This window comes from Crassostrea angulata, chromosome 3, assembly GCF_025612915.1.
Source record: "Crassostrea angulata isolate pt1a10 chromosome 3, ASM2561291v2, whole genome shotgun sequence".
NCBI lineage: Eukaryota > Metazoa > Mollusca > Bivalvia > Ostreida > Ostreidae > Magallana > Magallana angulata.
The window spans coordinates 4,544,732-4,557,816 of NC_069113.1; the positions used below are offsets into that span (position 1 = coordinate 4,544,732).

At 32.8% G+C, this 13,085-nt stretch overlaps 1 protein-coding gene across 1 annotated transcript; it reads left to right on the forward strand.

Annotated features, from left to right (window-relative positions):
- Positions 1–5,325: 5,325 nt before the first annotated feature.
- LOC128175611 (galaxin-like) lies at positions 5,326–7,224 on the forward strand. The gene is made up of 4 exons (XM_052841370.1): positions 5,326–5,497; positions 5,603–5,752; positions 6,606–6,749; positions 6,863–7,224. The coding sequence occupies exons 1-4, from the start codon at positions 5,326–5,328 to the stop codon at positions 7,222–7,224; spliced, it is 828 nt and encodes a 275-aa protein (XP_052697330.1).
- The last annotated feature ends 5,861 nt before the right edge of the window (positions 7,225–13,085 follow it).

Sequence of the window (13,085 nt, forward strand, 5' to 3'; positions counted from 1 at the left end):
AAAACCAATCAGGATTTCAGCCCTCTGATTCCACTATTAATCAGCTTACTGAAATTTATAATATTATAATATCTAACCTTGATAAAGGTAAAGATATTATGTTCATATTTTGTGATATATCAAAAGCTTTCGATAAGGTCTGGCATAAAGGTCTCATCTATAAATTACAAAAATATGGAATCAGAGGAGAAATCCTTGGATGGATAGAAAACTATATTACTGATAGAACACAAAAGGTTGTCATCGAGGGCTATTCCTCAGGAATTGAAACCACTAATGCAGGAGTACCCCAGGGGTCAGTGTTAGGACCCTTCCTCTTTCTTATTTACATTAATGATATTGTTGAAAATATATGCAACCAAATAAGACTCTTTGCAGATGACACATCACTTTTTGTAGTAGTTGATGATAATGATAATAATTCAGCTAAATCATTAACAGCTGATCTTGAAAAAATCATACAGTGGTCTAATCAATGGCTGGTGGATTTTAATCCAAGCAAAACAATAAATGTTAACTTTTCCAGAAAGAAAAAAACCCATCCCCAGGTCTCTTTTGGTAACACTATAAACAATATTATCCAAAAAAATAATCATTGTCATTTAGGACTTACTTTGCAATCAAATGGGGGATGGTCACATCATATATCAAATATCTACGAAAAAGCATGCCAAAGATTGAACATGCTACGCATACTCAAATATAAAATAAATAGGGAATCTTTGATTAAAATTTACTTTGCATTTATTCGCCCTGTGTTAGAGTATGGTGATGTAGTCTGGGACAATTGTACAGATGAACAAAGTAATTTATTGGAAAGTATACAGATTGAAGCTGCACGAATAATTACTGGTCTTAGACGAAACTCATCTAAACAATACCTATATCAGGAATTAGGCTGGGAAACACTTAAGAAACGTAGAAGTAACCATAAATTAATATTATTGTTCAAAATATTAAACAATTATACCCCTGAATACTTATCTAATATTGTTGGTGAATGTTTCCCCCCACATAATACCTACAATCTTCGAAACAATTTCATCTATCGCACACCTGTTGCAAGAACAACATCTTACTTCAATAGTTTTATACCATCTACAATTATATTGTGGAACAATCTACCTCAAAATACAAAAAATATAACTACAGTTTCAGCATTTAAGAACAGCCTCAAAAATATTAATAGTAAACAACTGTATATGCATAAATTATTTAACCATGGCAAAAGATTAGAAAATATTTGGCATTGTCAGTTGAGAAATAACAGTAGTAACTTAAATGCTGACCTTTATTCACACCACCTTATTGCTTCTCCACTATGTCAGAAGTGCTTTCTTGAAGTGGAAGACTCTAAACATTATTTCTTACACTGTCCATCATATGCCTCCCAGAGAAAATCTCTCTTTGATTATATGAACGACAATTCCATACCAATCACAATTAAGAATCTACTTTTTGGAAGTGATAAACTAACATTTCAAAATAACTTACTATTATTTGATAAAATTCATTTTTACATAAAAAGTACAAACAGATTTAAGTAAATGCATAGGTAAAAATGTACACATTGTATAAAAAATGTATCAAAATGGGTACCACTGACTTTCCTTACACTCCTTTCTTTTCATTTTTTATTGCTTATTTGTTCTCCCCCTCCCCCTCCCACCCCATCCCCCCAAACTTTCCATTTTTTTCTCCTCTGTTATTAATTTTTGTTTTGTTCTTATTACATGTTTTTTCTTTTCTTTCTCATTTTTTCCCTACATTACATATACTTTTTTTTCCCAACCTTAGCAATTAACCATTATTTTTCAATTTTTTTATTTTCATTTTCCTATCATGAGCTATTTGTTTTGTTTATTTTTTTTGCACTGTACCTCCTTCCAATACTATTTACATTATTAATCTATTATACAAAATTCCATGGCAATATATATGTATATATATATATTATATATAATTATATAATTACTCATACTATACCTTGACTACAGGAGAGAACATAAATAGGCATTGTGCCTGCTGTTCAATCCAATTCAATGTATTTATATACTTGAATAAAATACTTATTAAATTAAGGACCATTATTTGAGTAAACTTGAATCTGCACTATTTTAGGATGCTTCCATGCAAGTTTCAGCTTTTCTGGCCTACTGGTATTTTAGTAGAAGATTTTCAAAGATTAACTCTACTGAGTATATATTTCTATGTAAAACTTCGACCCCCCCCCCCCCCCCCCCATTGTTGCCCCCTCTTACACCTGGTGACTATGATTTGAACAAACTTGAATCTACACATCTTCACTATCTGAGGATGCTTCCACACAAGTTGCAGCTTTTCTGTCCAATTGTTTTTTAAAAAGTAAAGTTTAAAAGTTTAACTCAGTATACTCCTATGTAAAACTTCGACCCCCCATTGTGGCCCCACCTTACTCTCGGGGACCATGATTTGAACAAATTTGAATCTACACTATCTGAGGATGCTTGCACCCAAGTTGCAGCTTTTCTGGCCAAATAGTTTTTGAGAAGAAGATTTTCAAAGATTAACTCTATATACTCCTATGTAAAACTTCGACTCCCCATTGTGGCCCCACCTTACCCCCGGGGACTATGATTTGAACAAACTTGAATCTACACTATCTGAGGATGCTTCCGCACACGTTTCAGCTTTTCTGGCCAAATGGTTTTTGGGAAGAAGATTTTTGAAAAATATCACCAAATTTTCAATAAATCCTAATTATTTCCCCTTAGAATAGGGCGTGCCCCTTTATTTTAACAAACTTGAATCCCCTTTACCCAATGATGCTTTGTGCCAAGTGTCTTTGTCTCAATAATTTCCGAACAACCCTCGTATATGTATTGAACATTGGACATAGTACATGTAAATATAAGTTGGTAGTGAATTATGCTTTGAATTATTTAGTTATGCCTTTATTCCTTTATTTTGTAGGAAATTAAAATGATGACAAAGAGACTTTGTTGTCTCTTGCTTTTGAAATGCCTACTTTTGGGTAAGTCACTACATTTATACACACTGTTAGCAATGTATATATATAGCATCTGGTTGAGTTACATGCAACTAGCTTTCTATATAAATAGATAGCGGTAGGGGATGTGTATCTATGCTCCAAATGCCTGCACTATTTATCCGAAGAATTTAGACGAGTATTGAGTTGAGTGAAATATATTGCATGAATGAAATTAATAAATTGGGGAAAATTGAAAAGTTTTAGAATATTCTGAATTACAAAACTGTACTGTGATATTCAAGTTTTCAAATTCGTCTGCATATCGAAATTAAAAATACAGATCAAACAGGCAATATAGGCAGTACATGTTTGTAATTGACACAACATGTTCTGTTTACCCAATTCTCTATATCTCCAAGGTGAAAAGGGAATGTAAAGAGTGTGGCTCTTATTTCACAAAGATGTATTGATAACTTTAGACATTTGTACCATTCTTGCTAAGTATCCGATGCTCTAAAAAATCATGTTTAAAGTAAATTTTTTTAGTTCGACAACTTACCTTTCTAATTTAACAGGTGCTACAAATGTTTGCATCTTAAATGAACATTCCAATAAAACTAATCACGACAACCAACATCTTTGTTGTGGCTCGAGTGGTAGCGTCGAATTTTACTTCCTCAGGACGATTTTACACGAATTATTTACATGTATTTCAAACTTTAACATTTTAATTTACAAGTGGGCGGCGAAAGGGGCAACAATACCTTAAAATGAAATAAACAATTATTTTAATTCCATTGACCATAAAAAAGTAGTTTATGAGATTAAATGCCTGATCAACAGAGGTTTTTGCAAAACAAATATACATAAAAGCAAAATTAACAACATATATTGTTTACGACAAATAATGAATTGTAAAATAAGATATACAAGTAACACAAATCCTAAATTTAACACGGTAATATGGATCGTACAGGGGTTTTAACGTTATTTATAATCCTCCGGAGGCTCATGAAATGTTTTCAGACGCCAGTAATAATGTTATTTTCATAAAATAAGGATTGTCATGTCATTTGAACCTGGGCATGAATGAACCCTTTGGCTTTTTATACTGAATGAAACGAAAGAAAGAAAGTTTAGAATATTTTGAATTACAAAACAATAATGTATTATTCAAATAAGTTTCAAATTCGTTCAGGCTCAGATCAAATGACAATATTTTATTGACACAACATGTTCTACCAACTTTACACCATTGTTGCTTTCACAATTGGAGGCGGTGAGGGAGTTAAAAACTAGGCTTTATCTTACACAAAGCGGTAAAGATAACTTGAATTCGGTGCCCATTCTATCAGTGACGTATAAACGGCCCTCATTCTTCTGAGTACCTGATGCTCCTAAGACCAAACTCAAGATTGATTTATCATTTTGTTTATTTAAACAGGTTACCTTTTCAACTTAACAGGTGCTACAAATGACTGTATTTTTAATGAACATTCAAATACAGCCATTTCTAGCAAGACAGATCTTTGTTGTGGACCGAATAAAAAACCCGAATCTTACTTCCCCAGGACACATATTTGCTGCAATGGAATGGTTCATGATCGGACAGGGAGGTTGTGCTGCAAAGGTGAATAGTTGAATCATGACTGATAAATCATACATCAAGTTAAGACATATAATTGACAAAAAAAATTAAAGATAATCGAAAACAAAATTAAACTATGTTTAACGAGAATATAGGTTTATATGTGTACATGCAGTTATAAAATGTTTAACAATGATAAAAATACACTTCTGTGTACGGTGCATGTTCTAAAATAAAGCCGCTTTTGTAGGGAAACTTTATGATCCAACACAACGAATTTGCTGTGATGAATTACTTTATGATAAAAAGAACAAAGTTTGCTGTGGGTCCAAGTTACATACGGTCACCACTCACCAAGTTACGTGTTGTGGCGGGGAATTGCACAACAACTCTCAAGGCCAGGAAAGCTTACTGCTCGACATTTTAGACAATATACATATGTACAAATAAATATTTTATGTAAATAATGTTGTTTTCATGTGTTTACTTTTAACTGATTAACATTTTCATACTTATCGCTTATGTAATAAAAAAGTATTTTTTCAATAGCAGGAAAGTTTGTAGTTCATGACCTTTTATCTTTATAGGTTGTTGTGGAGGGCTATCATTGTATAACGAGTCGTCACAAATCTGTTGTGTATCCGATGGCTCATTCACCATCGCAACCAAAGAGAACAACTTCTGCTGTTATGACAAGGCTTTTGATGTAAGAAGCCAATACTGTGTTAACGACCAAGTCCTTAGTCATAACGAAAACCTATGTGATATGGAGAAATACAACATTTCGGAAAAGAAATGCTGTGGTGACCAGACGTTGTACGACATGCCTCAATTTCAGTCGGATTGTTGTGGATCACAGTTGTATGATGTCAATCAATCACAGTGTTGCAGAGGGACAAAAACGGTCATTCCAACCAATCTAGAGTGCTGTGGAGAGGGCAAATAAATATCTTATCTATCGCTAGGATTGATGTAAAGGCTTCGACATAATCTTAGCATTTTGCATTCTGACGATTACGAATACATTAAAAATTTATTTTTAGGTTCGTTTAACGAGTCTACCCATCTCTGCTGCAATAGCTTTATCAAGTCAAAAGAAGATGGCTCGAGATGCTGTGGGTCGGAAACAATCGATGTCACCGAGGGTTGTTGTGGAGCCAAGGCTTATAACCTTTCCACACACCAATGCTGCAGTAAGCGCTGTGGATATAATATTAGGTGTAAAGTGTTTTACCAGTATCGCCGAACATATGCTACTAATCATATGTTTTGGAATTTCAATGCGCTTGTGATTCCCCTCCAATTTCCATTGCTTTCTATTGAAGTATAGGTCATATTGTTTTCAAGAACAAGTCAAAAATGAAAACTGTACATTTCATAACTTTTGGGAAAAAAGTTGAATAAACTTAGTTTCTTTTAAATTAAGTCTGTTTCTACCGAAAGAACACTAATTTCATAGTACAATTGTTGAAGCACCTTGCACTGACAAGATAATACCAGTTTTGAATGACTATTAATAGTAATTCATTCTACATAGACCCAACTGAACACTAAGTTTATGGAAAACACGCGAGGTAAATCCTCATACACCCTTGATTGGACTTGGATTTGAAAATTATTTCCTATATAATGATTTTTTGTCATGATTTTATATAAGGAATAAGGACTCATTCTTTGAGTATTATGAGGTGATAATTTTGGTCGGGGCATGATCAAATCCAATAAAGCGCGAAGGGCTTTATGATAGATTTGATCACGCCCCGACCGAAATTATCACCTCATAATATTCAAAGAATGATTCCTTATTAGTTATATTTATATAATTTTAAACCATCGTACGACTAAATATTAAAATATAAATAAGCAAATCCCGCTGGCGCCTCAATTTGGCGTCATTTGTATTATGGGTTATATAGTACAAAATCGATACGTAGTGTTATCACAGGCAAAAACACTGGAAAATGTAAATATAGTGAAATGTAAATCAGATTTTAGCACATTGCAATATCGCGTCACTTTATTTCAAGTTACTAATTGTTTTTTCAGAAGACAGTACAATAATACCCAAACATCAGAGTTGTTGTGGTTACCATGGATACAACAACCGTACTCAGCTATGTACAGACAATTACAGAGTAATCAACAGGACATCCAGATCCTCTTGTTACAACGGATCCGACCATTGCTGCAGTAAGCTCTTTAAAAGAATTAAATAAGTGTCATTCAATAAGTTTAGCATTTTCTTCACAATTTACCTCAAATCTTTAGACTTTTACGACTTAACTTGATTCTTACAATGTCAGACAATGACTGTTGTGGGGAACACACATTGTACAACAAGTCGTCACAGATCTGTTGTGAAAACCAAGATTTCTATAGCGTAACTGCTAAAGAGAACAAAGAATGCTGTCTTCACAAGATTTACGATGTTAGAAGCCATTCCTGTAAGAAAGGTCGCATTCTTAGATTTCAAGAAGACCTTTGTGGTAAAAAGAAATACAACATTTCGAAAAAGAAATGCTGTGACCAGACGTTGTACGACATGCCTCGATTTCTGCCGGATTGTTGTGGATCACAGTTGTATGACGTCAATACATCAAAGTGTTGCAGAGGGACAAAAACGGTCATTCCTAACAACCTAAAGTGCTGTGGAGAAGGCAAATAAATATTTTTTCTTACCTATGATAGATGTTAATTTTAGAGTTATTCTGAGGACCGTTATTCTGAGGGTTGCGTTTCTTATAACCGGGATTAAATTACAATTGTATTTTAGTTTATTTTTATGAGTCATCTCAACTCTGCTGCAATAACGTTATTAAGTCTAAAGAAGATGGCTCCAGATGTTGTGGTTCGGAAACAGTTGATGAAAACAAGGGTTGTTGTGGAGCCAAATCTTATAACTTTTCCACACAGTGCTGCAGAAAGCATATATTATTATAAATATAAAGATATACGCTAATTTCCAAGGAAATAAGTTGTTATTTAAACAGTAAAATGCTTTCTTTGGTGATCATTCGGGATATGAAGGTAGCGATATTGCAGAAAAAATACATAACCCGCTTATGCGGGTTATGTAAATTTTTTCTGCAATGATCGCTACCTTCATAACCCGCATGAATCATTAAAGAAAGCATTTTATTGTTTATATTGACATCTTTCTTTTAACTAATTAATTAATTGAGCATAAAAGTAAGTGTAGGTGTTGACCAATCCATAAACAGGGCGTGTCAATTTCAGCCCTGTTACTTTCTTGTCAGTTTCAGCCGCTGTAAATTTCGACCAATCGATAAACGGGGCGTGTTTATTTCAGTCTGGCTGTTTCTATAGAGCAAGTATCTGTAAGAAATAGAGGGAATAAAACTTGATAGATGTAAATATAATATATTATATCTATATGCAATTGTATTACTCTGCTTTTCATTTAAAGGGACATGGTCTCGATTTTTGTCAAAAATTAATTTTCCGATTTTAATATTTACAATGCTTCAGAAAAGCATTTCTAATAGGCAATCGGAATTTGAGTGTCATTAGTTGAGTTATAAACGTGTTTCAGAGCTTAAAATTCTTCGCTATGTAAACAAAGCGTGTGTTTACATTTTGAATGTTGAAGTAAAAACTTCAGGTTAAAATCTAATACGAATGTGTTAAACGTTAGCATTTGTTTATCTATGCCTAAAATGGATAAAAAGATAGTCAAATAAGCTGAAAAAAGATTTTTACCGGTAAATTGAACCTATGTAAACAAAAACGGGGCACGAGCCTTGTTTACATGACAAAGAATTGTGAGCCCTATATCTTACTTGTAACTCTACGAACGACTCTCAAATTTTATTTGATCATTAGAAATGTATTTTTAAAGCATTGTAAATAATAAAAACAGACATAAAAGAATTTGACCAAAATCGTGACCATGCCCCTTTAAGATACATCGTTTGATACGTATAAAAATGTTGTAAAAATAGAAATTAAACATAAATTACTTGCATTTGAATTTTGAAATCAAAGAACTGAAGTACTGTCAGATGTTGATTTTATTGATTATAATCAATTTTAAAATTAACGATATGTTATTTTGCCAGTTTCTAATATATATTTGAATTTTGCACATTTTTATAATATGAATTTTCGAACTTTTCCGACAAGAATTTCGAGAAAACCCCGTATGAATCATGTTGTGTAATTTTAAAGATATAATTAATTCCATCACACTGTTTATCAGTAATCGAAATGTTTCTAAAAATTGTACACGTCTGGATCCAATAATATTGAACTCTAGTTTCGTTCAACCAGACGCTCGGCTGTCTCCGTTAATATCCGACAACCAAGAGAGACTCTCTGCTTGTCGAAGATTTACGGAGACAGCCGAACGTCTGGTTGATCGAGACTATATTTAACTCTGGCGTAGGAATACATGCAACTACAAAAAAACAATTAAATTGTTCGTACTATATAAAATATGACTATTTTCAAGGTATTTATAAATACGTTTCTTTTGAAAAACAATGGTACAGCATTCAGTACACCGAATTTATCTATTATTTTCATGATCTACAAAAAATATGTCTTGTCAGCGGTGATGATTTGTGCTTAGGTCCAAACACTGTTTCACTTTCGGTTTGCCAGAGTAATTGCATAGGAGAGTTGATTAAAATCAACTCCCAAAAAGTAACATTGAAATGCACTAGCGATTGTTTAAAGTCTGAACTCTTTGATAAATGCAACTCTTAAAGGGGCATGGTCACGATTTTGGTAAAATTTTATTTTCCTGTTTTTGTTATTTATAATGCTTTATGATTGCATTTCTAATGATTAAAAAAAGTTCAGAGTCAGTCGTAGAGTTACAAGCAAGATACAGGGCTCACAATTATTTGGCATGTAAACAAGGCTAGTGCCCTGTTTTTGTTTACATGGGTTCAATATACCTTTAAAACATCTTTTTCAAGCTGATGTGTCTATCTTCTTATATATTTTAAGCAAATTTAAAATAAACAGTTCCTAACGTTCAACACATTCATTGTAGGTCTAAAACTGGAATTTTGACTTCAACATTCAAAATATAAACAAAAGCTTTGTTTACCTTGCAAAGAATTGTTAGATCTGTAACTCGCTTATAACTGAACGAATGACACTCAAATCCTGGTTGCCCATTAAAAATGCCTTTCTAAAGCATTGTAAACATTAAAATTGGAAAAATGTTTTTGACCAAAATCGTGACCATGTCCTTTTAACGCATCGTGTGTTCCATCAACCAATAAGTCTAATATATATCCTTAACAACAACAATGTGCTCCAAGATTATTGTCTTTAGTAAATAATGTATCTTTTTCAGAAAAAGAAACTATTATACTACTAAACCAGACATGTAGTGACCATGGTGACAATGACAGAACACAATGTTGCAATAATCTAGAAATCTCCTACACCACGTTAAATTGTGAGTTTTATCTTATTCTTTTTTTATATTTGTATTCAGCAGTTCCTGATAGTTTCCCTTTCAATATGGTAGTACGGGAAACTACATATAGAAAGAACTCTTAAGGTGAAGTGATTGTGGCACCGGCTACTTTTAAGTTATTTCAATTACATGCTGGATCATTTGGAATTGATTATTTTAATTTTTAATGTTAAAAAATGGACTGATAAAGGTAGTCCATCCATAACTAAGGCGAATTTAACAATGTTGAATGTTCTATACTACATCAAATACATATTTCAAAGCTATTATGAGGCTGACATAAACCAAATTTGGGTGTATGTATGTAGTCAATTAAATGAACTTTTTGCACTAAATTTTTTTGGAAGAGTTGTCTGCCCTTTAGGAAAATTTTAAAAAATCATTTTCTGAAAATATGTATGGTAAACTATGAATTATTTTAGCTTATTCGAAGAACTTTTTACCAAGAGAAATGTTAGAAAATTACTTGTACTAAAGAAATATATTTGAAAATGCATTTTCCGCATAGACTCTAATGTTAACTTCAACATATGATAAATTTATTACTATTGAATTTTTTGGGGATAGATTTCAAAGGTGAAAATCAATTGATTCATAAAAGAGAAATTATGCCTGAAACATCCGAGAATGTTTAGGCGCTAATATTCAAACACGGAAGAATTCTTACCAATCAAAATGACCAAAAGAAAATTAATTTCACCATCTTAACAAATATTTATGGTATTTACGTTGTTTGTTTAAAGAAAATTTAGATTTTCATGACCAATCAAAAAACAGATAAGAATGCATAAATACATGCAAACTTGTCAAAGCATAGAGCAGTATCAGGATTACCCATTCTCGCGTTGTACTTCCTGGCCGCTGGTGCTCACGGGTACGACCAAGATTTACCCCCAGATGTGAGAGACTTCATCGATGTATTTACAAATCAGGTGGTACTCAGAAATACACTAGAAGAGAGAAAGAAAAAAAATGTGTGCATATTCTATGTATTTTGTAAGGCTTTTAATAAACAAAAACACCAATTTATAGAAGGGTGAAGCAGATGCATGCATGCTTACTCCAAATTTATGGCAGACAAAATACGCATTATTTTACGTTATTTAAAAAATACGAGTACATTACAATTTAAATTTACATTATGAATAATTATTGGCATTTCAAAAAATGTGAAGACACAAAAATGCCAGCACCAGATTTTAATAAATAAATTAAAAGGGTGTGTGTCTTAGAAACACTAGTTTAAAGGTAAGAAGCTCCATAGTTTTGCTTTCGCGTTCTGGAATTTAATTAGGTCCTTAAAACTCTGACATTGGCAGAAGCATACTCAGTAGCTTTTCGGGTGTTTTACATGGCTCTGGCACTTGTCATATAGATGGAGAAGTTTCTACACTGAAAACTATCAGCTTGTTCAAGGCAGAAGTACGGTAATAAATTCTTTCAGTTTATTCGCGAAAGTTTCGCGTTATATCGCTATATAAAATGTTCTTCTGAGCTCAACGGGATGTCGTAATTGCATGATCAGCGCTATGAAGAAAAAAATCGAACACGTTATGGACACTAAAGAGACGCGACTTTTTAAAAACGTGGCAACGAGGAACACCTAAAACAGAACACAAAAATCGATAGGTCTAAATTTAAGTAGGCAAATGAGGAGCTGAGCTGGGATAAAGTTGCAATGGGAAAACTGGAAGAAAAAAGGGTAAGTAAAAGTTGATCTGGTAGAAACAGAAAATGTAATCCAGTTTTAAAGATTCACAGGTAACAATTACCCAACTTGAAATGTAGGTCTCCACTTTGGCGTTTGAAAAATAGAGGGTCAGTGGCGTTTTATTTCACTTTGGATGTTATTGGAAAGGATTGTGAATTCCATTGTTCGCCTCACTAGCTCAGTTTAGTTTGTTAATAACAAGTTGAACGTAGATATAGAAGATTTTGTATTAAATACATGTGTAAGTTTATTTTAAAAAGGTTGCATGTACATAAAGTACATGGAAGTACATAAAAGAACAGATGTTTTATCCCAGTGAAAGGAAATAAAGATTAGTTTTACATGAAAGGCATGTCCATTCCTTTGTTTCAAATACTCAGTCTGTCTTAATGTTCAAAATGTTTGCATGAAAACATTATTTATGATAGATTTTATGTATTAAGTTTATGACGTAATTACCATTTTGGTATCGTTATAGCTGTTGCAGTAGTCAAGAGGAAGGTGGTAAAATTGTTAAAGTCTAAAAGTTGTTATTAATTTAGATAACGTTATCGGCGGGTTGCTTTTTTTTCATACACACACGTTCTTCCATCCTAGGTTGGTCCCATATGCTTTCATGCGCGGATCTAGAGGGGGGGCCGGGGGCCGCCCCCTCTGCAAATTCAAATTTATACATCATAAAATTACCAAAACTATGCCTCAAACCCCCTGAAAAACTCAAATAACCGTCGGACCCCCCCCCCCCCCCGGGAAAAAAATTCTGGATCCGCCCATGACTTACTACGAATTTGCCAGACACTGCAATCAGATATCATCTTTGAGGTAAGACTGTTTTTATTTTTTATTCAAAAAATTTCTACAAATGTGTCCTTTTCTTTGCAATAATTACAAACCATCATCTTATTATTGTTTCAGGATGGCAATTTGAATGTTTGTTTTCTCCTTCACTTACATAAGTTACTCATAAATGATGAAAGTCTAAACACAACGATTTTTGTTTTAAAATAACTTTTACACAGAATTACATATGTACTTTGTGTATTTGAGAAATTAATTCACTGGTGTTTCCAGACAATTAAATTAACATTAAAAAATACAACATCAAAATCTGTTTCATTAGGTTATAACACTTTTTATTAGATAATACATTTAATTTTTACAATAGCACCATTCATATTCATAGAGATTTCTAGCACATAACAACCCTTTTTGTACACCATGTACAATATCCCAATTACATTATACATACATGTATATAAGATATACAGGCATATGATATAAAATAAAAGTTTGAGTTGGATCTACAGAAAAGAATTACTAGTAAATTAGAAACAATAATAACAAAATAAAATGTTATTAA

Excerpts from the sequence above, each read along its gene's own strand:
- LOC128175611 (XM_052841370.1), top strand. The coding sequence starts at position 5,326 with ATGGAGAAATACAACATTTCGGAAAAGAAATGCTGTGGTGACCAGACG. Across the intron at positions 5,498-5,602 it reads TCTAGAGTGCTGTGGAGAGG|GTTCGTTTAACGAGTCTACC; the intron begins GCAAATAAATAT and ends ATTTATTTTTAG. Across the intron at positions 5,753-6,605 it reads TTCCACACACCAATGCTGCA|AAGACAGTACAATAATACCC; the intron begins GTAAGCGCTGTG and ends TTGTTTTTTCAG.